General features: G+C 41.3%; 1 protein-coding gene across 1 annotated transcript; it reads right to left on the bottom strand.

Annotated features, from left to right (window-relative positions):
- Positions 1 to 1,108: 1,108 nt before the first annotated feature.
- LOC124110839 (nuclear pore complex protein Nup85-like) lies at positions 1,109 to 25,003 on the bottom strand. Its single transcript, XM_048386921.1, has 22 exons — positions 24,925 to 25,003; positions 23,479 to 23,578; positions 22,396 to 22,500; positions 21,475 to 21,535; positions 21,187 to 21,257; positions 20,166 to 20,279; positions 19,072 to 19,193; positions 18,038 to 18,166; positions 17,027 to 17,152; positions 16,385 to 16,516; positions 15,551 to 15,657; positions 14,373 to 14,462; positions 13,656 to 13,721; positions 13,224 to 13,274; positions 12,715 to 12,815; positions 8,474 to 8,559; positions 7,365 to 7,396; positions 5,194 to 5,294; positions 4,030 to 4,129; positions 3,492 to 3,543; positions 2,540 to 2,641; positions 1,109 to 1,678 (listed from the first exon to the last, which is right to left on the bottom strand). The coding sequence occupies exons 1-22, from the start codon at positions 24,958 to 24,960 to the stop codon at positions 1,574 to 1,576; spliced, it is 1,989 nt and encodes a 662-aa protein (XP_048242878.1). The 5' UTR covers positions 24,961 to 25,003; the 3' UTR covers positions 1,109 to 1,573.
- Between the last annotated feature and the right edge of the window lie 44 nt (positions 25,004 to 25,047).

The raw sequence follows: 25,047 nt of genomic DNA on the forward strand, positions 1-25,047 counted from the left end.
TCATCAGTCTTATACAGGCAGTTGCCATGATGTAGTGGAGATTTCTAAGAATGTCAACATAACACAACACTCACGCTGTTGCACCAGAATGAATGACAGGCTGATGTATCCTGCTGTCTCAACTCTCTGGTGGAGTAAGGGGACATAATCCAGTTTTTACATTTTTATTAACATGATGTACTGAATCTACAGATATTCTTAATGTTACATTACGGTGAGCATTAATTTTCACGACTGCTAAGCAATAATCATGTATACAATCTTTGTTTGTTAGGAAATTAAACGTTTTACATCAAATGTGTTGTGTTGTCTTCCTCTCTCCTGTATTGTCCAAACTACCCTTTGAAGCCAAGGGCAGAGGAGGAATGAAACACCAAACATGCAGGCTCACTCGCCTGTTTTGTTCCCCCCCACCCCCCCTCCCGCTAGCCTCGGTTCCACAACTTTCTAACTAGCCACAAGTTTCTAACTAGCATTTTTCCAACTGTGTTTTCCCGATTTAAGGGAACTAATGTTTGAATCTGGGCGGTAACTGACCATGCCATTTGAACAGCCGCCTTCTCCCGGATATATTTCTTCCGGTTCGTTACAGTCTGACTGTTGCAGTTCTTCTCGCCTTTTGCCTTGATTCACAGGTCCAATGAACATTGTTTTGCTCCTACTCTGCGTTGATTGGCTACTGACTGTGTAGGCGTATCAAGTTATGTGCATAAATTAAACGATCACCTGATTCATGTCACGCCACAGTATATATTCATACACCTGGAATGTTTTTCAATGTTTTTCAATCTTTTCATTTTTGTCTGTTTCGATATATACAACTGTTTTGGGTTAAACTATTGTAGATAAAACATGTTTTACATTGTCGAATTTAATTATAAGCATTGACTGTGTATATTTCTCAGTTCATTGAGGTGCAAACTTTTGTAGAACAGTCAATCCTTAAATTATTGTGGAGAGAATTATTCTGTTTGGACATATGTACCTGGCACTGTATATGTTGAGAATCTTTAGACGCCATGAAAACGGATAATCAGATACAAAACAGTCTCAGGAAGACGAGTAACCATTTCAAAATGTGACGTTACTATCAAAAAGCTCAACAGAATCATCAAAAGTATTTTTTATTTCATTACATTTTTAAGCAATCATTAGGAGCATTTATGAACACAGATGCAGGACATGTATGTAGCGGAAACACTTGACATGCCGACATCCGCCCTTTCAGTTCAGTATGGGTCATCACGGTTATCCTCTGGTCAGTGTCCACTCCCGGTGACTTCCACACAATCTCACCGAGTCTTGTATCAGTGTGGGCTGTCTTACACAGCTCCAGCATAACATACTTCCACTTAGTTCACTGTGCCATCTTGAACCTCCACGCTGGTCAATCACCACGCTTAGATGGCTCACAACTGTCAGACACATTTCGTGAACACATGAAGAAACAGTTCACACACAGCCATCATTGTTGTCATGTTGCCACTCAGTTCCCACTGCCCCGGCGATATGCAGGGAGTGTAGCTGGAATAAGGACATTACACCGGTCAACCCAACATGTCAGTCGTGGGTATCAGGAGGGGGTGATGGTGCCTTCATGTATGATCGCTCGGGACAGGTTCCGTGTGAGCGCGAGGCGGAGCAGTTCCAGGCGCTCATTCTCCACATCCGTCAGACCCTACAACAGAGATGAGGTGTCAAAGCCAGGAACTGTTACCTAATTAACTGGGTTTTTACCCAGTTTTGTTTCAATAAATGAAGACATGAAACACACATGGATAACAAACTTCTTTATTCTTGTAACAACGTTTCACGGCTACGTCTTGCCCATGATGGAGGGGCAGGAAGTAGTCCTGAAATGTCACGCCCTGATGATGGGGCAAGAAGAAGGATCCGGGGTAGAATAGGTCTTCAGCAACCCATGCTTGCTGTAAAAGGCGACTATGCTTTTCGCAAGAGGCGACTAACGGGATTGTGTGGTCAGGCTCGCTGACTTGGTTCATGCATGTCATCGATCCCAATTACGTGGATCGATGCTCATGATATTAATCACTGGATTGTCAGGTCCAGACTCGATTAATTACAGACCGCCATCATATAGCTGCAATATTGCTGAGTGTGGCATTAAACAACCAACCACCGCATGTCATTGTATCCCAATTGCGTGGATCGATTCTCATGATATTAATCACTGGATTGTCTGGCCCAGACTCGATCATTTACAGACCGCCGTCATATACCTGGAATATTGCTGAGTGTGGCGTTAAACAACCAACCACCGCATGTTATTGTATCCAAATTGCGTGGATTGATTCTCATGGTGTCAATCACTGGATTGTCTGGTCCAGACTCAGATTATTTACATATAGACCGACGTCATATAGCTGGAATATTATTAGTGCGGCGTTAAACAACAAACATAAACATAGCAAGAAGTAGCAACATCTTCCAAATCAACCCAACTCAACCGAAATCCAAACTCCATCAAAAACTGTCCAAAGACTACAAATGTGCTTTTGTCTGACAACATGAAACCTACCTTTGAAGTACTGTATTGAGAGTTATCTCCCCTGATGAGCTCTTGTGTGAGTTCCTCCAGACAATGCATCATCTCGTATGTCTTGCTGCTGCTGAAGATCACCTGAACACAGAATCAAACATAGAGACTTAGTTTACTCTGTTCATGGACTGGATGGAACATCAGCTACTGCCCAATCTAAACAACCCCAGTGTCATTGTCATGGATAACTCAGTTATCATATCGCCCGGTCCTGCCAACCATGAGTAGTCTGAAGGCAGGAATATCTGACATCTTGCAATGTTAACTTCAGATCATCTGAAACAGTATGTTAGCCAGATTGTGAGCTCAACCCTTCTGAGCTTATCTGGGCTAAATGTGAAGTGTTCGTGTCAAGATATAACACAACTTCCACAATCTTAATTGCTGCCCCTGTCAACACATATCAAAAAAAAGTACAATAACAGCAATTACTGAGACCACCCCCTACTCAGGTGACATCATGTACCTGTGACAATGCATGGGATGGTGTGAGGGCATCACCTCGGGACGGTGTGAGGTCATCACCTCAGGACAGTGTGAGGTCATCACCACGGGACGGTGTGAGGTCATCACCTCGGGACGGTGTGAGGTCATCACCTCGGGACGGTGTGAGGTCATCACCACGGGACGGTGTGAGGTCATCACCTCGGGACGGTGTGAGGTCATCACCTCGGGACAGGTGTTGATAATTACCTCAGGCGACAGGCTGTTTCATACATGCATGACAAAATAGGAATATTTTCCAAGTTTATCATCATTTTACCTGTAAAAGTACATTTTTAGGCTAATCACAGTGTCAGCTAGGATAGGCTAGATTAGGCAGATTTGCATTATTATGCTATTTCCATAGCCCTATGATTCGTATTTATTAAATGAAGCAGGACAAGCATTTTTCTTGCATTCCTGACATCACTTTCCCCTCGTGTCTCACCTTGGGTGCCTCCAGCAGCGGCATGGCATCCATCAGCAGCGTGATCCAGAAACTGAAATGTTCAACAACAGATGTCCTTATTACTTGAACTTTATTTTTTGGGCACCAATTTGGTGCTGCACCGTGTGAACACAAATATTGTGATATGTGCTTGAGTTACACACTCAACAAAGCATCACAGAAAAAAGGCAGGACAAACACGTTATTATTGCAAACATAAGGTGTGTGCACTGGTGATGTGCTTCATTCCAGGTCGCTATAGAGATGGGGTATAGGATTTTGAAGGTGTACATGGGGGTCGCCTTATAGGTGGGGTCACTTTATAGGTGGCGATATACGGTAATGCATTTCAATAGCAAGGATCAGTGAGCACCTTAAACAAGTATTCCCAATCATGGTCCACCAGCCAAAACATCGTAAATAATTTAGAAAATGTGAATCTGCCCACAATGCAGAGACATGTACAAGTTTATTTCACCATTTCATTTTCTAAAAGCAGCACATCCATGCAACGGATTCTTTGGCATTTTGAACCTACTTCTTGGGAGCAAGTCTTGCAGAGAGAAGGGACAGTAGCAAGGAGCCAGCGCCATCAAAGTCATGGTCTTCATACAGTTTCTGGAACTCGCGGTATTTTCCTGAATAACAACAACAGAGTTTCACCAAAATATCCACTTTGTGGCCTGATTTCTCAAGGTATGGTCACAGACTACGGTCAGGGTGACCGCACTAACGAACATAGAGTGTCAACGTCCACCTAGCACTGAGTGAGTGATTTGGTTACATACCAAATTGGACAGTCCTTTAGTTATGTGACCCGTGAAGATTCCAGGGTAGAATAGGTCTTCAGCAACCCATACTTGCCGTAAAAGGCGACTATGCCTGTCGTAAAAGGCGACTAACGGGATCGGGTGGTCAGGCTCACTGACTTGGTTGATACATGTCATCGATCCCAATTGTATGGATCCATGTTCATGATATTAATCACTGGATTGTCTGGTCCAGACTCGATTATTTACAGACCGCCGTCATATAGCTGGAATATTGCGCTTAACAACAAACCAACCAACCAACCTTTTGTTATGTAACATGTCAGCTTGATGTGTGAGGAACTCGGCGACTAATGAAGATCCATGTACATTGACTAGACACAATGTGCTTTTCAATTGGCATCTATTAGTACCGGGGTATGTTTGTCGCAGAAGCTTTTCCTGAATGTAACTAACTGAATATGCCAATTGGCTGATACACAATGGTTTTATCTCATAGTTGTAATATACGCATTAATTTTATTTCAATAGCGTATTTATAGTTTTTGCTGCGAATTTGATACGCTAAGATTTGATGTGTCTGTGTATTTCAGTTTATTTAATGGGTATTTTACACAAATACGCAGCTGATCTCGAGCTCTGTGGGTATGGTGCTTACAAAACTAGAAACATAATTAAGGCCTAGCTGAGATTCAAACCCATGATTGTAGATTTCTAGCATGCCTAAGGGACTGACTACAGGACAGGACACACGTCCCTTCAGTGTTCACCCGTGTGCTTCATGCTCTATATAACGTGAGGAAGGTAAACAATGCAAATACAATGTTCCTATTAACTTGGGCTATTCTCATTATTTAAAGATTGACATTTAGAATTGGTACTTTTCAGAACGTTTATTCCATAAAAAGTTCACGAAAAGATGTGATTCTTACCAAGAAATGTCAGCCTGTTGCTAAGTAACATAGATGATCCAAGGTTGTCAAGGAGATCAAGGTGAGAGAACTGCCCCCTCTCGCCATACTCCAGGAGAAATCTGGAACAGGGATTCAAGGTCAAAGATGAGGATGATAGTGCAGTCTATCTAAGTTAATGAGGCACTGTCTACTGTCTACTGTCTACTGTCTAGAGGCATAGCTGCAAGTAGGAACCAATCTTAGCACTTCTCAGCAATATTCAGACTTATGAACCTCTGATGAATTCAGACTTATGAACCTCTGATGACATCACACTACAGTAACACTAGGTTCTTCTAAATGTTGATAAACTTACAAGGCAGGCAATATCAACAATGCCTGGGGCGTTGCCGGGGACCTGATGAATACATTTTAATTGTAATACCTAGGTTTTACAATTAACGTTTTATAACCTTGCCTCTTGATGTGAATACAATTGTGTTTGATGATTGGTTAAATGTCCCAAATTATTTTTAACATTCCCATATCATGTTAAGCTTTGTTACCCACTGATTTCCCACTGAGCTACCGGGGCAGGTGATGAGAAGTTGTTCTTTTTTCATGTCATGACTACAGATACTCCATGCTGCACATGTTTTTTCTATCACACGCTTTGAGCCAATTCCTTCTATACTGTGATACACTGTATTGTTTCACCATAAGGTATGTCAATGTTTTCTTATTTTTTCTGTATTTCTTGCATTTAGACGGTTCCTAAGTTGGATAAAACACGCCTCCTCAGTTTTGGCTGAACTCAAGGTCTTACATTTTGAACCAAACCCGAGTAGGCGTTTTTTATCCTGTACATAATTTGATGAAAGTAAGGGACTTGGTGTACAACACTGCTTTGAACAGCATCTCTTGAACCAAAAGTGTCACAGTTCAGAAAAAATCAGGTATGATGCAAACAGACCAAAGATCATAATCAGCAGATCCTGACAGCCAAGGGACACAACTCTTCACACAAAGTAGTGTGGTTTCAGACAACTGAGCCACTCCTCTCAGAATCAGTGAATGTATTGGTGCATAGTGTCGTAACAAAGACTGACCAGTTGTCTTGACATTGTGACAATTTCATGACACATGATGACTGACTAAATCAACCAGATCATTGCTAGAAGGTGCCAAATCCACAACAAAGAACATAATGGTCCCCTGATTTACTCCTTCAAAGTTTCCCTGGGCTATTGATTGAGTGAGTTAGGAGATAAATCTACTGTGTTTTGAAATTTGAGGTCGTCTGACTGTATTTAGATCATTTTAATCCGGAACCGAGCAAAGCTCTGATAGATTATCAGCAGCCATTCTTATGCACATTTTGTGTGTGAACAGGCTTAATTTGGAGGTATCGAATGGAAATTTGATACCTCTTTTTAACCAATCAGAATCAAGCCTTTCTTAATGTCATGGTAAAATGTTGGTTAAGGCAGCTGTCTGCATTATTCCAGCTCCACAGGCGCCTTAAGTAACCCGGCTTTGAGCAGGGAAGCCCGTGATAGAAAGTTCAAGCAAAGATCTACACACTCAGGGAAGATGGCACACAATCAGCCAAGTCATTCAAAAAAAACAATTAACAACCGACTATTTTTTAAAATAGTAAGATACTAGTACAGGATTATTGGGGGGTGAGATATAAATTGATAACGCAATTGAAAGTTGCAATTCATGAAGTAGCCAACTTTTTAGAACTTTAATCCTGAAAGTGGGAAAGATCCATCTGTGCTGAACCCTTAGTCTGCTGCATTTGCCCCACCCTGGTGTTTTCCAATTATTATAATAATTCTGAGAAGCATTAACTCTGGGCTGATGAATATCTACAGTTTGTTAAACAGTTATTACATCTACTTGAACAAATACCTGTTTCCAGCAAACACATGTGTACAGTGCACAATATGATGAGGAATACATAATGTCTGTACAACCACTACATCAATAAATATAACTCTAGGGTTCTGTTGGTATGGTGAAACGTATGCATGTGACAATCTGAGACACATGTGAATGTAAAAGAGTATCTGTTGACTGTATACATATTTGGGGGGGAAATTTAAAAAAGAAAGAAAAAAGAAAAGAAAAGAAGTCTCCTCACCAAATGTGGGCTGGTGAGGATGAGCTGAGGCTGACATAACTACCAGGAGATCAATACTTACTTCTCTGTTAACCTCGTGGCAGCTGCGACGTCCTGCAATCAGTTCCACAATGTCAGACATAATAATGCAGGCATAAACATATCCCAAAGCAGGGAACATCTGATAACCATCAATTAGTCAAAATGAGGTGAGGTGAAATTGGGTTTAACGTCGCGTCCAAGATAATTGCACTTATATAGCGACGTGCATGCACGTGTGTGTGGCTGCTTGTACTAGTCCGGACTGATGCCGATTTATACTGCTAGCCCACTCAGATACCATGCCGCAGTTTAACATGAATACCCCACTCAGACACAGTATACTGACTCGATGCCGACCAGTCCTTGTTTTAGCCCCTTAATGCCGAGCGCCAGACAAGGTAACAACAAGTACCATCTTTTAACGTCTTTTGGTATGACGCGGCTGGGGATCGAACCCCGGACCTTCCGCTCTCCGGGCGATGCTCTACCACAAGACCACGGAGGCGGTCTCGTCAATATGATGATGCAAACTTTCATCCTTTATCATCAGCAAACGTTTAGTACAGTCAGTCACATGACAGCTGTGATGGGTCCTTAGTAAAGTAGACTCAAAGTGGAAACAACCTTTTTCCTTCATCTAGGACCACCTCTAGGCACTGTCTCTTTGTCAAAGGTAAGCAGCAGATGCATGAAGGAGTGATGCAGGACAACAAAAAAATATCTGTTATAGCCTCACTGATCACCAACACTCATCACCCAACATAACGAGTGAGTCAGTTGGGTTTTAACGCCGCTTTTAACTGTATTTCAGTTATATCACAGCGTGTCAGCTTGATGTGGGAGGAAAGCCGGAAGTGATGAGGGTCTTCAACGTTTACCACTTCAGTTAAACACTGATGATAATCAGAGCAAGTCGGGATTCGAACCACCGACTAGGCTCGCAACATAAGATCAAGAGACTGCTGCAATAGAACTGCCTAGCTCGAACAGTGAACATGGTCAGGCCAAACAAAGCAAAGCTAAAAAAGTAACAAAGTCTATTAGGCCTCATGAAATAGGAAAGGGCAGTTTCTAAGTCCAATGTACAACCTAATAAAACTCAATAGCTCAAACTTTTCAACTGTTCTCAAAAACACACAAAAGGCTTACCTTAGACTGCAGAAACCAGGAGAGAGCTGAACCCAGGCGGCCATTCCTGTAGCTCTTCATGCCCATCAACTTGCAGATACTCTGTGCTGAAGGATGGAGATATACTTGGCTGTAATACTAGTTGTAACTTATAATAAGGCTGAAATATCAACTGTCTGTCTGTCTGTATGTCTATCGATCTATGTTATGATACTATGTTAGTAATTCATGATAGCAGTTTGCGATATTCCATGTCCTTGATAGCCACATTGCAACACTACATGTATCTTGATAGCAACATTGCAACACGTCATGTATGTTGATAGCAACATTGCAACACTACATGTATCTTGATAGCAACATTGCAACACTACATGTATCTTGATAGCAACATTGCAACACGTCATGTATGTTGATAGCAACATTGCAACACATCATGTATCTTGATAGCAACAATGTAACATGTCATGTATCTTGATAGCAACATTGCAACACTACATGCATCTTGATAGCAACATTGCAACACTACATGTATCTTGATAGCCACATTGCAACACGTCATGTATCTTGATAGCCACATTGCAACACGTCATGTATCTTGATAGCAACATTGCAACACTACATGTATCTTAATAGCCACATTGCAACACTACATGCATCTTGATAGCCACATTGCAACACTACATGTTTCTTGATAGCAACATTGCAACACTACATGCATCTTGATAGCAACATTGCAACACTACATGTATCTTGCTAGCCACATTGCAACACTATATGCATCTTGATGGCCACATTGCAACACTACATGTATCTTGATAGCCACATTGCAACATGTCATGTATCTTGATAGCAACATTGCAACACATCATGCATCTTGATAGCAACATTGCAACACTACATGTATCTTGATAGCAACATCGCAACACATCATGCATCTTGATAGCAACATTGCAACACATCATGCATCTTGATAGCAACATTGCAACACATCATGTATCTTGATAGCAACATTGCAACACTACATGTATCTTGATAGCAACATTGCAACACATCATGCATCTTGATAGCAACATTGCAACACTATATGCATCTTGATGGCCACATTGCAACACATCATGTATCTTGATAGCCACATGGCAACACTACATGTATCTTGATAGCAACATCGCAACACATCATGCATCTTGATAGCAACATTGCAACACTACATGCATCTTGATAGCAACATTGCAACACTACATGTATCTTGATAGCAACATTGCAACACATCATGTATGTTGATAGCAACATTGCAACACTACATGTATCTTGATAGCAACATTGCAACACATCATGTATCTTGATAGCCACATTGCAACACTACATGTATCTTGATAGCCACATTGCAACACATCATGTATCTTGATAGCAACATTGCAACACTACATGTATCTTGATAGCAACATTGCAACACATCATGTATCTTGATAGCAACATTGCAACACATCATGTATCTTGATAGCAACATTGCAACACTACATGTATCTTGATAGCAACATTGCAACACATCATGTATCTTGATAGCAACATTGCAACACTACATGTATCTTGATAGCAACATTGCAACACGTCATGTATGTTGATAGCAACATTGCAACACATCATGTATCTTGATAGCAACAATGTAACACGTCATGTATCTTGATAGCAACATTGCAACACTACACGTATCTTGATAGCAACATTGCAACACGTCATGCATCTTGATAGCAACATTGCAACACTATAGGTTTCTTGATAGCCACATTATAACACTACATGTATCTTGAAAGCAACATTGCAACACTACATGTATCTTGATAGCCACATTGCAACACATCATGTATCTTGATAGCAACATTACATGTATCTTGATAGCAACATTGCAACACATCATGTATCTTGATAGCAACATTGCAACACATCATGTATCTTGATAGCCACATTGCAACACTATAGGTTTCTTGATAGCCACATTAAACACTACATGTATCTTGAAAGCAACATTGCAACACTACATGTATCTTGATAGCCACATTGCAACACTACATGTATCTTGATAGCAACATTGCAACACTACATGTATCTTGATAGCCACATTGCAACACTACATGTATCTTGAAAGCAACATTGCAACACTACATGTATCTTGATAGCCACATTGCAACACTACATGTATCTTGATAGCAACATTGCAACACGTCATGTATCTTGATAGCCACATTGCAACACTATATGTATCTTGATAGCCACATTGCAACACTACATGTATCTTGATAGCCACATTGCAACACTCCATGCATCTTGATAGCAACATTGCAACACTACATGTTTCTTGATAGCAACATTGCAACACTACATGCATCTTGATAGGCACATTGCAACACTACATGTATCTTGATAGCCACATTGCAACACTACATGTATCTTGAAAGCAACATTGCAACACTACATGTATCTTGATAGGCACATTGCAACACTACATGTATCTTGATAGCCACATTGCAACACTACATTCATCTTGATAGCGACATTGCAACACTACATGTTTCTTGATAGCAACATTGCAACACTACATGCATCTTGATAGCCACATTGCAACACGTCATGTATCTTGATAGCCACATTGCAACACATCATGTATCTTGATAGCAACATTGCAACACATCATGTATCCTGATAGCCACATTGCAACACTACATGCATCTTCATAGCCACATTGCAACACATCATGTATCTTGATAGCCACATTGCAACACTACATGTTTCTTGATAGCCACATTGCAACACTACATGCATCTTGATAGCAACATTACAACCCGTCATGTTTCTTGATAGCAACATTGCAACACGTTTCTTGATAGCAACATTGCAACACTACATGTATCTTGATAGCAACACATCATGTATCTTGATAGCAACATTGCAACACTACATGTATCTTGATAGCAACATTGCAACACGTCATGTATGTTGATAGCAACATTGCAACACGTCATGTATCTTGATAGCAACAATGTAACACGTCATGTATCTTGATAGCAACATTGCAACACTACACGTATCTTGATAGCAACATTGCAACACGTCATGCATCTTGATAGCAGCATTGCAACACATCATGTATCTTGATAGCAACAATGCAACACGTCACGTATCTTGATAGCTACATTGCAACACTACACGTATCTTGATAGCCACATTGCAACACGTCATGCATCTTGATAGCAGCATTGCAACACATCATGTATCTTGATAGCAACAATGCATCATGTCATGTATCTTGATAGCAACATTGCAACATGTCATGCATCTTGATAGCAACATTGCAACACGTCATGTATCTTGATAGCAACACGTCATGTATCTTGATAGCAGCATTGCAACACGTCATGTATCTTGATAGCCACATTGCAACATGTCATGTATCTTGATAGCAACATGCCATGTATCTTGATAGCAACATTGCAACACGTCATGTATCTTGATTGCAACACTACATGTATCTTGATAGCAACATTGCACAACTTCATATATCTTGATAGTCACACTACGACACTACATGTATCTTGATAGTCACACTACGACACTACATGTATCTTGATAGTCACACTACAACACTACATGTATTTTGATAGTCACACTACGACACTACATGTATCTTGATAGTCACACTACGACACTACATGTATCTTGATAGTCACACTACGACACTACATGTATCTTAATAGTCACACTACGACACATGTAACTTGATAGTCACACTACGACACATGTATCCTGATAGTCACACGACGACACTACATGTATCTTTGATAGTCACACTACGACACTACATGTATCTTGATAGTCACACTACGACACGTCATGTATCTTGATAGTCACACTACGACACTACATGTATCTTGATAGTCACACTACCACACATGTATCTTGATAGTCACACTACGACACTACATGTATCTTGATAGTCACACTACGACACGTCATGTATCTTGATAGTCACACTACGACACGTCATGTATCTAGATAGTCACACTACGACACATCATGTATCTAGATAGTCACACTACGACATGTCATGTATCTAGATAGTCACACTATGACACGTCATGTATCTAGATAGTCACACTACGACATGTCATGTATCTAGATAGTCACACTATGACACGTCATGTATCTAGATAGTCACACTACGACACTACACACATCAGCTCCCAAGCCGTCCTGCAGGAGCTCACCTTGGTCCATCATGTTCCTCTCCTCACAGATGTGCAGCACTTTCTGGGCCTTCTTCTCCGTCTCCAGGGGAATACGCTCGATGTACAGCTCCAGGTACTTGCTGCAGTGTAAAAGACAATGGGTTAGTACAAGCACCATCGGTTCTCACATGACATGAACGACTATGAGATGGTATAAAACAGTCAGCCTTCACAAGGACCAGCAGTGAGTAATTACGCCTGGCTTATAAGTTGTCATGGTATAATATCCCATGAAAACAGCCAAGTTGCACAGGGCATGGAGGCCATCAAGGCATCAGCCACTGTGACAATCCCATGTAATATCGGTCGTCCCTTGACAAACATGGTGTCTGGGGCATGGTTTGTTCCTGAATCCCGGCTGAGCTTGTTGACTCAAGTTCTCCTCTGTTAAAGGTAAAACATATCCAAATATAATCCTGAACAGGAATTTTGTTTAAGGGTTCACTTATGACACGATTCCTCCAGTATTTAAATACCCAACTGCTTACCTTCCAAACACCGGACAGCAGTCGAAATAGTCCACCCCAACCTGCCACAAGCTGAAACAAGGAATATTCTTCACACTGTATCAAACAAGCATAAAATATCCCTGGTACTCATATCCCCCGCCAACATGACATGTCCGGCTGTGTGCACTAGCCCTCCGGAAACGAGCACTCCCGCCATTTTCAGTCAAAATCAAAGTCGTTGCTACGGAAACTTGAAAAATCCCTAACTTTCAAAAGGCACCAGTTTACCACTAGACCTATCTATGTGCCAAGTTTGGTGAACAAATATTGTACGTTTTTCAAGATCTGCTCCGGAAAGGAGCACTTGATTACAAAACATGTAATAGGTGAAATTTTATAACATTGAAACTGACCTCCATTACAGTCAGACATACGTTCTTCAGATGATGGTGTTTCGTTACATGCACTGACCTTTTGTGTGACATTAAAGTTGAAGCATACTCCAGCAACAGAAACTCTCGCAAATTTGACCCAAACCTGAAAATACAACACAAACCAAACATGACATTTGACAAGAACATTTAAAAAACATATGAACTTTTGATGTCTGTTAATATCAAAAACATTTTTCCATTCTCAATAAAAAAGTTGAAATCCATAAGTCACTGTTGTTGTCATCATCTTCCAAATGCCACTAAGACAATATTGCATTTTTGTTTTGATTGTTGTTTAACGCCCACTATGCAATATTCCAGCTATATGACGGCGGTCTGTAAATAATCTAGTCTGGAACAGACAATCCAGTGATAGACTTCATTAGAATTGATCGATGACATGCATCATACGATGACAGGCATTAACCAAGACACCGAGCCTGACCTCCCGATCCCGATCCAAGCATATTATAAGTCTCTTTTTACGGCAAGCATGGGTTGCTGAAGACCTATTCTACCCCGGATCTTCAAAGGTCCAATATTGCATGAAACGTGAAAAGCTATATAACCTAGACATTTGCGATACTCAACTCTTGACAGAGTTTGCACTATTTTCATATACTCATAATCATGATAATAAGTTTAATATCAGTTTGATGTATCGTGGAATAATTGGCTTGTCCCTACAAACTAGTTGTCATCTCATATTTACTGAAGCTACATCCATTAAGCAAGTGGCAGGTGCATGACATACGCGAGGTTGTGTGTGTCGAGCTGGCCGCAGTGGTGGAGGATGTCAGTCAGGTGAGACACGAACCACCAGTTGCCGGTACTCAGAAACGCACTGGAACACAGATCATGTCACTGCATCAGAATAGGCATTCATATATTCCATAATCAGCAGGGAGATCCTAAAATCAGGAGGGAGATCCTATAATCAGCAGGGAGATCCTATTTTTAGCAGGGAGATCCTAAATTCAGCAGGGAGATCCTATTTTTAGCAGGGAGATCCTATAATCAGCAGGGAGATCCTATTATCAGCATGGAGATACTTTAATATGGAGGGAGATCCTATTATCAGGAGGGAGATCTACAATCAGCAGGGAGATCCTTTAATCAGAAGGGAGATCCTATAATCAGGAGGGAGATCTATAATAAGTAGGGAGGTCCTATTTTTAGCAGGGAGATCCTAAAATTATCAGGAAGATCCTATTTTTAGCAGGGAGATCCTATTTTTAGCAGGGAGATCCTATAATCGGCAGGGAGATCCTATAATCAGTAGGGAGATCCTATTTTCAAGAGAGCAAATATCCCCAGTATTAAGAGTGAGTGGATAAGTATTGTTTGTTGTTTAATGCCATACTAAGCAATATTCCAGCCATATGAAGGCAGTCTGTAAATTATCGAGTCTGGACCAGACAATTCAGTAAATGGCATCATGAGTATCGAGCTACACAACTGGGATACAATGACATGCATCAACCAAGTCAGCGAGTCTGACTGGCCCACCCCATTAGTAACCTGTTATGACAAACATGGGATGCTGAAGACCAATTCTAACCCAGATCTTCAAGGGGGGAGTGGACAAGTAGTGGCAAAATAGCATACATGGTTGGCGAGATTTCCAGGAACAAATCCACTTTATCAATGTTATTCGATTTTTCAATTACAGCACATACACACATTCATCCTACAAAACATAGTGACGCGGGAGGAAAGCCCAGTGATGCAGGTCTTAGGCTTGACCACTTTGGTGAAACCTACGAGCACAGATTTAGTGCTGACACACCTAGAAACATGTTCAGGGCGAACCAGGATTCGAACCCACAATCATAGGTTCTGGCATGACCAAGGGACACAACTGTGAATCAGTGAATTGTGGCACCATAGTCAACCTGAGACCCCCCAAAGCAAGACCTTTAGTGACATTACCTGCTGTCCTTGATCACTTGATGGATGTCGAACTCAATGGCTGCCTGCAGAATGTTGTCCAGCTCTCCCATACGAGCTCCCACACGACAGAACTCCTCCATACAGCTCTGACATGAAAACACAAGTTTCATATGTGTTTGTTTGTTTGTTTGCGCACTCAGCAATATTTCAGCTATATGACGGCGGTCTGTAATTGACGATCCACGCAATTAGGATACGATGACATGCATTAACCAAGTCAACGAGCATGACCAACCGATTCCGTTACTCGCCTCTTACAACAAGCACAGTCACCTTTTACGGCAAGCATGGGTTGCTGAAGACCTATTCTACCCCGGATCTTCGCGGGTTTTGATATGTGTAAACAATCAACTAAGACGTCTATACAGGAACAATTTACACAATCAACGACTGAATTCAGTGTAGAACATCCTCTTTTATTTAAAAAATCAAAGGAAGTTCTTTAAGGTATCAGATCCTAAGTTGTTTGCATTAGTTGGTACAGGAGTGAGTGAGTTGGTATAGCGCTGCTGGGAACAGTGTTTCAGTTATATCACGGCGTGTCAGCTTCATGTGGGAAGAAGAAGCGATGCAGGTTGCAGATGTTCACCAATGAAACCCAAAAGCACAGGTACGAAGCCTACAAACCTGGAAACAATCAGGGCAAATCTAGGACTTGAACCCACAACATGTTTCGGGCACACCTAAGGGACACAACTCTGCAGTGAAGGGCAGCACCTAAGGGACACAACTCTGCAGTGAATGGCAGCACCTAAGGGACACAACTCTGCAATGAATGGCAGCATGGTACTGGAGTTTGATGGCAACACTTACCTGCACATGGAAGTGAAGGTCCAGGGCTTTGACAGTCGGGTTCTGATACAACATCTTCGATACAAGCAGGTGATACCAAGTTTCACAGTAGTCCTTCATTTCAGTAAATATTGCATCATCACCGCACAAAATCTGAAAACAAACAAAGTGACTTTCTGACTGACTTGTGTTTGCACATAACAGTTATATGCTTAAGATACATAAAAACATGGGTATGCCATAACCTTAGAAAACTGGTCCAGGTAGGGAGAAATGTGGGATACGAATGGGAGAAAAGTGGGATACGAATGGGAGAAACGTGGGATACGAATGGGAGAAACGTGGGATACGAAGGAAACAGTCTCCATTTCTTATCTAAGTTTGCAAGAGAAGAAACTAAACGCTCTCAAAACTTGAACTTGGTGATTTTGTTCATGCACAAGTCTTCAAGGGTTACAATCTCATATCTGACAAGCGTTATTTCACAATATGGTTTGTGTACATTGTAAAGGGAACAAGTATCTGACACATACAACAGTCAATCTCTTTTCCAATTTCTTAAACTTAATGGTGATATATGAATTCATCATTCTTTGTAAGTCTTGAGTGAATTCTACAACAGTGTACACAGCAGGCAGAGGACCTGAGGCAGTGGTCACCTACCTGAGCTAACGTCTCCAAGTTGGTGAAGGCAGCAAACTGTCCCTCCTCCATCACCCGGCCACATTCTTCCCTCCAGTGTCGCCACTTCATGTCGTACTCCGCCGCCGACGGGATGTGATTGTACTGCTGTTGTACAGGTAGTAAGACATTGGTAACCATGGTAACGTCAAGCAGGAAATAGTAGGTACCAGGGTGTTCCTTTACGAACACTTTCCTACATGAGAAAACATACAACTGTATGGATAGCAGCACCTGGTTTACTGCCCCTAGCTTGAGTAACCCACTATAACAGTGTAAAACCTACATCAAAATGTCGCTACATCCATGGAGCTGTTATGCATAAATTTGTATGTTTTCTTATTTACCCACCAACTTCTAGAATGCCAATCAAACAGTTAATCTTTTTCCTTATAATTAGATACATCTCAGTGTCTTTGTTACATGAATTGTTTGATAGGCATTACTTAGAAGTCGACGTATGACAAAGTAGACACAATTAGGCGACGTTTCAGTATAGATCCTTATACCGTTGTCAAAGAAGACAGTCTTGCTTGACTATGGTATAAGGATCTATACTGACATGTCGCCTTTACACTAATTGAAGTTGTTATCCATAAATTGTGTCTACTTTGTTGCTGTTGTTACATGTTTGGCTACTTGGCAGTCATATCATGGGTTACACCAAGAGCACACATTGCTATAAACATTCCGTAAGAAGCATGTTTATTTTGCATACTTATCCTGCATCACATATTGCACTACGTGTCATTGTTGTCTTCAAGACGTCCCTCAGGGCTGATGGTACAGTGGGTAGGAAGCCATAAGTCAGGGCAACCCTGGGTAATGCAGGATAAGTATATAAATAAACATAATACTCTGAATATTTTTAACTTATCCTGCATTACATATTGCACATTATCCAACAGTAGGTGGTTAGTTGTCACATGTCATGGCATGACGTCAAGTGGTCCTGATTGTTTTAGGAGAAAAAGTGCATCTGAAGTGACTTACATGTGCTTGTGGCATTTTCCGGAGCAGTTCATCCATGACAGCAAATGCATCGGATGAGTTTGCCGAGGAGTGCTGGGACAGAAGCCTCCTCACGCTCTCAGCCTCCCCTTGGAGAGTCAGTCGGTAGATCTGAGGGGGAACAGTACACAGAGTTACCAAGACCTGTCAGATAGTCCACACCAAATCAATGTCAAATTTCTGTTTTGAAAAAAACTTATTCCTGTAAAAACTAATAGCTGCTTGTATGGAAAGTAGAGGTAACCTTCATCTCACTGATAACAGCACCAATAAAGAGGAAGAGTTGGAATGTATTGCATTGACTGCAATCTCAAAATACACTGTTAACATATCTCTGAATCTAACAAAAGGAGAACATAAAAACAAGGCAACAATGTTTTCCCACTTTGCCTACCAGGGGCACTTAGTTCCCCATCCCAGACAAACCCCTGCAGTAGCAGTCCCATGTACACACACACTTTGCCCACCAGGGGCACTTAGTTCCCCATCCCAGACAAACCCCTGCAGTAGCAGTCCCATGTACACACACACTTTGCCTACCAGGGGCACTTAGTTCCCCATCCCAGACAAACCCCTGCAGTAGCAGTCCCATGTACACACACACTGTCTGCATCTGGCAGCCCAACACATATACCCCAACTGATCAGCCAGGAATCCAGCAAGGATTTCATAGATTCACAGAATTAGGTCTTGTAGAATCCCACTACATGAGCTATTTTTGTTGTTGTTGTTGTTGTTGTTTAACGCCACAATCAGCAACATTTAGCTGTATGTACGATTTGTAAAGAATTGAGTTTGGACAAGAATCAAGTGATTGATATGATGAGCATCGATCCACGCAATTGGGATACGGTGACATGCATCAACCAAGTCAGCGAGCCTGACCACCCGATACCGTTAGTCGCTTCTTACGACAAGCATAGTCGCCTTTTACGGCAAGCAGGGGTTGCTGATGACCTATTCTACCCTGAATCTTCACGGGTCGTACAACTATCTATAACCACAAAGACACTCACAGCGTCCCAGTACATGGGGTGCGAGTCTGGCTGCTCGTCTCTGTGTACTTCCATTGCCATCCTTTTCCCCTCAGAGAAGTGCCATCTCAGCCAGTCCAGCAGCTGCCGCAACACCAGCCCATCTACAACAGGAGACACAACACGTGTCAATAATCTAGATGCATCAAGGTCTTGTATGTAAACGCACTGGCAAGCGCCAACACCAGAGAATAATCAGTCTAATTATCTGCAGAAACACATGGGTGACTAGTGGGTGTATTTTCACTATTGCTATGAGGGTTGATAATGAATTTAGTAAAATTTTTACATTTGTATACTTATCCTGCATTACACCATTTACTGCTGTATTTAGACAGAAAGTCGAAGCTGTGAGAGGCCCATCTTCCCGAGGCAAAGGGAGTAAACTGACTATAAAAGTCTAGTTTCCACCCTTGCCGAACTGGGCTGGCATTCCTGGGCTCAATAGTAGCGCCACCAGTGGCTATTACAAATTATGTCCCTTCTATGCCTCTCCTATGGACCAATCAGATTCCACCTCTCGCATCACTTGCATTTGTTTCAAACAAAATATTGGCGCCAAGTCAAGATGATCTGATCGATAATCACGATCTATATTGTCATAAAATTGGTCTTATATCGCGAAGTGCATCAAATCAAGAGAGCACCTTGATTAAAAACATGAAAAGATTTGGAAAATATCTGTTGACAACGAGTTGGCGGTGAACATGCTTTGTAAATCCACGAAATCTGCATGGCAGTTTACAAACCAGATTTCGATTTCGTTGTGTGATTGTGATTGGACAATGCACAGACTCGTTAGTCCAGCCAAAATATAACTCCATAATACCAGCCTAGTTCGGCAAGGGTGGAAACTTGACTTTTATAGTCAGTAAACGCCTTTACCTCGGGAAGATGCCAACAACCATTCATCTGTACCATGTTTACTTCAGTTGACCAAGTGATACTGGTTATCTATGCAATCTAATAGTCCAAACTTGCTGTGACTTCCAAATATTTTATCATTTTGAGGTGTTTTCTTTAGTAACTCTGGTATAGTAATCCTACTGTATTGTCTGCATGGTCTCAGCACCTACCTGAGCTTGTGTCCACAAAGAGTATCTCACAGAGGCTCCAGATGAGCTGAATCATCTCAAACATCTGCAGCTGATCCTCGAAGTAAGCCCGCTGGTGGTCATCCTGGGTTGTGTCTGCAAATTTAGCATCACAAATTCAGAAGTGTACGATGCTAATGGCTTACGATATTGGTGGAAATAAATGGAATACCGGTTTTTGTTTTCAATTTGGAATCCCAAAGTTCACTTTCAATGAATCAAGGTACCAGTGCACATATTTGGAGGTAAGTGACTTTGGAGCAGTCAAGTATGTAGGTTGAAAAATGTATTTTTTTGTGTAAAAATATCATTTATACATCTCCTGACTCATACTTATGCTTTTCTCTCTCTTTTCCGAACACGTAGTGGAAACTTCCTTCGCTGTGTTGGCGGAGAACAGAGAAAACAGCTAGCCCTAATGCACCCTTATTTTGCTCATGCGCACCAAAACCAAGTGACCAACCCAGTAATTCATCACCCTCTCAGCGCGCCACTTGTGTAACTGGAATGTTTTTCTGTGCTCCATATATAAGTTTGTTTGTTTGTTGTTTAACGCCGCACTCCAGCTATATGGCGGCAGTCTGTAAAATAATAGAGTCTGGACCAGACAATCCAGTGATTGACATCATGAGCATTGATCCACGCATTTGGGATACGATAACATGCATCAATCAAGTCAGCGAGCCTGACCACCCGATCCCGTTAGTCGCCTTTTACGACAAGCATAGTCACCTTTTACGGCAAGCATGGGTTGCTGAAGACCTATTCTACCGCGGATCTTCACAGGTGTAAACAAGTATGGGTTGCTGAAGACCTGTTCTACCCCAGAATCTTCACGGGTGTAGACAAGTATGGGTTGCTGAAGACCTGTTCTACCCCAGAATCTTCACGGGTGTAGACAAGTATGGGTTGCTGAAGACCTGTTCTACCCATGAATCTTCACGGGTCTCCATATATAAGTATGAGTCAGGATAAGATAAAATAATCTCGGTCCGAGAGTTACCTGCGAGGTGCAACAGCTCCATGCTGCAGGCCTTCAGGACGGAGCGGTACTGCTTGCTGGCCTTCACCAGTCTGAAGCAAACCATCACAACTCCCATCAACAACATGCCGCTTACTACATGCCATGGTAATGACGGTTTGGCTTATACTGAAAACTAGTAGCGACGTCAAACTGAACCTGGCACAAGGACATCATTGAGTAAAACATAATACTTGCCAGTGTATGTGTTACTCCTTAATCTACCCCACCCCACCCCAATCAGATCAGGAGGCACAATAAACCACTCACTGTGTGTGTAGGGCGGTCCCAGACAGGCTGTTGACTTGCCCCTGGAGCATCACGAAGATATCTGAAGTGTAAAGATTTGTTGGTGAAGACTCCCTCCCTGGGTATCTGTCTACATTAGATTGAACCAAGACCACTATACACAGCGATCCAGAGGTTATTATTCAGCTGTCCTCTGTAATCATGACCATTCATGATACTTCGTCCATGTGTATAACCTTATCCCGTTTCACCTACCTGTATACAGTAGAGTAGAGCATTGCATGATTTGTGTAGTTTTTTGGGGGCTTTACTTACTTTTATCTAGGGATGTCACGATTCACCGATTGTACCGATGCATCAGTAGATAATTCTTACGATACGATTTGACATACATGTAAATTTATATAGATACGAAATTTTATTGAACTCGGTATCCATTTGTTCGCGTATCGATTGATTTTTCTTTTCGAGTCAAAATGTCATCATATTTTCTGAATTTGACACATACGAAACTATCTGAAACTTGTTTAATTAAACAGAATCAACCTTTTCTAAGTATTATTATTTTACAAATTAGTCTACTGATAGTGATAAGAACACATAATTGTGAACCTGATATTAAAAGGTTTGCTCCTAAATTAACGCATGAAAGGTAGGTATTGCTGTATCGAGATACGCATCATATCTTGACCTCAAAATCGAGATACGTATCGTATTGTGAGGTACCTGTATCGTGACACCCCTACTTAGATCAAAACATCTGTTTGTTATTTAACACCTCATAACCAAGTTTTGACCAGATGAACCAGAGACTGACATTATGAGCCACATCCCACACACAAATATCAGTCACAGGGTTTGACCACCCGCATTCATTAAATCGCCTCTTGTGACAACATAGGTTGCTGACCAATTCTAACCCAGTTTCTTAGATTTCCTTACTGTGTGACTCGTTGACAAGTTTGCGTGTGACTGGTCCATGCATCTCAGTGTTCCATCGGATGTCAGATACCTCAGCAGCAGATGTCCCCGCTCCCTGTCGTCGGTCTGTAACCAAGGAAAAGTAACATCACTTTATAACTCAAGAAGTTGTTTTCTTCTTTCTCAACAAAGAAACTAACACTAGCACACGTCTCTAGATAACTTATCAGTGAGCTTCCCCAAGCGTGAAACATGTTGCATAAACTCACAACAGCAGACATATCAAAGTAACAATAAGCAAGAAGCAGCGCCTTGTTTATGCATTATTCACAGCAGTAGACTAGAGTTCATGTACGTGTGATGTCTGCATTCGATCAATAAATAAAGATGTGTAATGAAATACAGGTACTCAAGTTGAAAGATACATTGGATAGTTGCAGTGCTATGATACAGTAGGGATTTTGAAATTCTTGCGTATTTGTAAACAATCAACTCAAAACAAGAGTTTTCCACTCACCTGGCTATATCCCCCGCTGCTGTTGCAGAATTTATGACATAATTATGTCTATACAAACCCTAACCTTTTTTAACCGAGGTGGAACTTGTCATGGAAATTGTAAAAAAAAAGAGAAGAGTTTGGAACCTAAGTACATCTTGTTGCCATGGAAGCGTAAAAAATAAAAATTACTAAAATTTCTAAATAGCAAAAGGCACCAGTTCAACATGTACCTGACAAACCTGCAAAGTTTCATGAAAAAATATTGAACGGTTTATGAGTTATGATCCGGAAACGAACTCTCCCCTCACAGAACCTAAGTCCATCTTATTGCCATGGAAATGCAAAAAATAAAAATATCTGAAAAGGCACCAGTTCAGCATGTACTTGACAGACCTGCAAAGTTTCATGAAAAAATATTGAACGGTTTCTGAGTTATGCTCTGGAAACGAAACGTGACGGACAGAGCCCGTTTCTATATCCCCCGCCAACTTTGTTGGGCGGGGGATAATTAATTGGGTAATGGTGATTTATTTTGCATATTGAGGGCAAATGTGGAGCTTATGTGGAGGTCTTCTAACAATATGCTGGAAGGTCATGCAACTTACTTTTGCTGAGTGTCTCTGGTCGCCCCTGTGGGTAAACATACAGCTGGTTGCCCAGCCCCCATGTAGCTGACAGTGCCTCACTGGACCCACAGGGAATAGCCTTAAAAAAAGGATAATTATAAAACAAACAAATTGAGATGAAGTCCACACAGATATTCAATATTGTGTTATAAAAGTTAGCTACGTGATAAATTGTAAAGAACAATGAAGAAAGAAGCGTGGTTTATTTCACGATAAAACATTGTTCTACCATGACATCATTTCTGGAGATTCGAACATGCGCTCGCAACTTGATAACATAAATTGGACGTTATTTTATAGAGGAAAGTGTCTTGTATGTTGTTCCTCATTGATGTACATGATATGATGTAGCTGGGCAAAGCCAATGAATGCGATGACAGAATGATCGCATTCAAAAGTGGGAGAGATATGACAATCGCTACTGACAAAGAGGCTGTACAAAATGTTGATATCTCATATAAGAATAACAGATGTTGCACCTCATCTTCATGTATGCGCAGTTAAGTAAACAATGATTGTGCACGTGTCTCCATTCATATTTTTTAAGTAGCCACGCCTGCCATTGTCCATCAAAATGGAGCCCTAGCCCTAACCAGGCTAACTCGCACGATCGAAAAGGGGTGTTGGATCGGAAAGTCGTGTCAGTTCCCTAAGATTGAAAAGGGGTGTTGGATCGGAAAGGCCTGACAGGTCCCTAAGATCGAAAAAGGGGCATTGGATGGTAAAGACGAGACAGCTCCCGAAGATCGTAAAGGGTGTTGGGTCGCCTAGGTGTGTCAGTTCTGAAAGATTGAAAATCGGTGTTGGATCGCCATGGCATGTCAGCTCCTGAGAAGAGTGCGAGTGCAATCGAGCATAAGCCACAGTAACGGTATAGCGAGACAGCGACAGCGCAATAGCGTGGTAATTGAGCTGTTGGTAGAGGGCGATGCTGCAACTGGTTTACTGCATTGCTGCCATTACTTGATTAAAGAAAAATATATTTTATGACTTGTAGATAATCAGGAAGACGTAGAAGAGAGTGCAGTGCGGGGAAAATAATAAGACAGAAAACGTTTCATAACTTTCAAGTTTCTGCTGAGTAGATCTGCAGATCCAATATTGACACATATGAACAGCTGGTGACAAATAATTACGGTACTACCATTATTTAAACAGGTGTGACCTGTTTTATCTATTAACTGCCAACAAGGTCTTGAGAAATAACCAAATCTTAATCATTCATTGTAGATCGAGACCTAATGTGATTATGAGTTTGGATATTGTTTTGAAATGTCAACTCATTATTTCTCCCTTCACCATAAGCAATCAAGAAAGAAAGCTAGTTTCTGATCACTTTGAAGAAGCAGTATACTTTAATAATTCGTCTGCAAATTTCATATTAAATTTCCTATAATGAAATTACCGCATAATAATCTTATTTACCAGATACATCAACTCTCTTTCCCGCTCCGCAGCCATGCTTGTCTTTGCCACTTCCGGTTGGCGTTTTTGAGATAAAACAAACATTTGTCAAGGAACTAAAGAGCTCATCCTTTTTGTTGGAAT

Source organism: Haliotis rufescens, unplaced genomic scaffold, assembly GCF_023055435.1.
Source record: "Haliotis rufescens isolate VD_foot unplaced genomic scaffold, xgHalRufe1.0.p SCAF_62, whole genome shotgun sequence".
In the NCBI taxonomy this organism is placed as follows: Eukaryota; Metazoa; Mollusca; class Gastropoda; order Lepetellida; family Haliotidae; genus Haliotis; species Haliotis rufescens.

Bases quoted from the DNA above. Each gene is read 5' to 3' on its own strand.
- LOC124110839 (XM_048386921.1), bottom strand. From the start codon at position 24,960: ATGGCTGCGGAGCGGGAAAGAGAGTTGATGTATCTG. The intron at 8,560-12,714 runs GTGAGCTCCTGC...TCCATCCTTCAG, and splicing joins GAGGAACATGATGGACCAAG to CACAGAGTATCTGCAAGTTG. The intron at 4,130-5,193 runs GTAAGAATCACA...GTTGTTATTCAG, and splicing joins CAACAGGCTGACATTTCTTG to GAAAATACCGCGAGTTCCAG.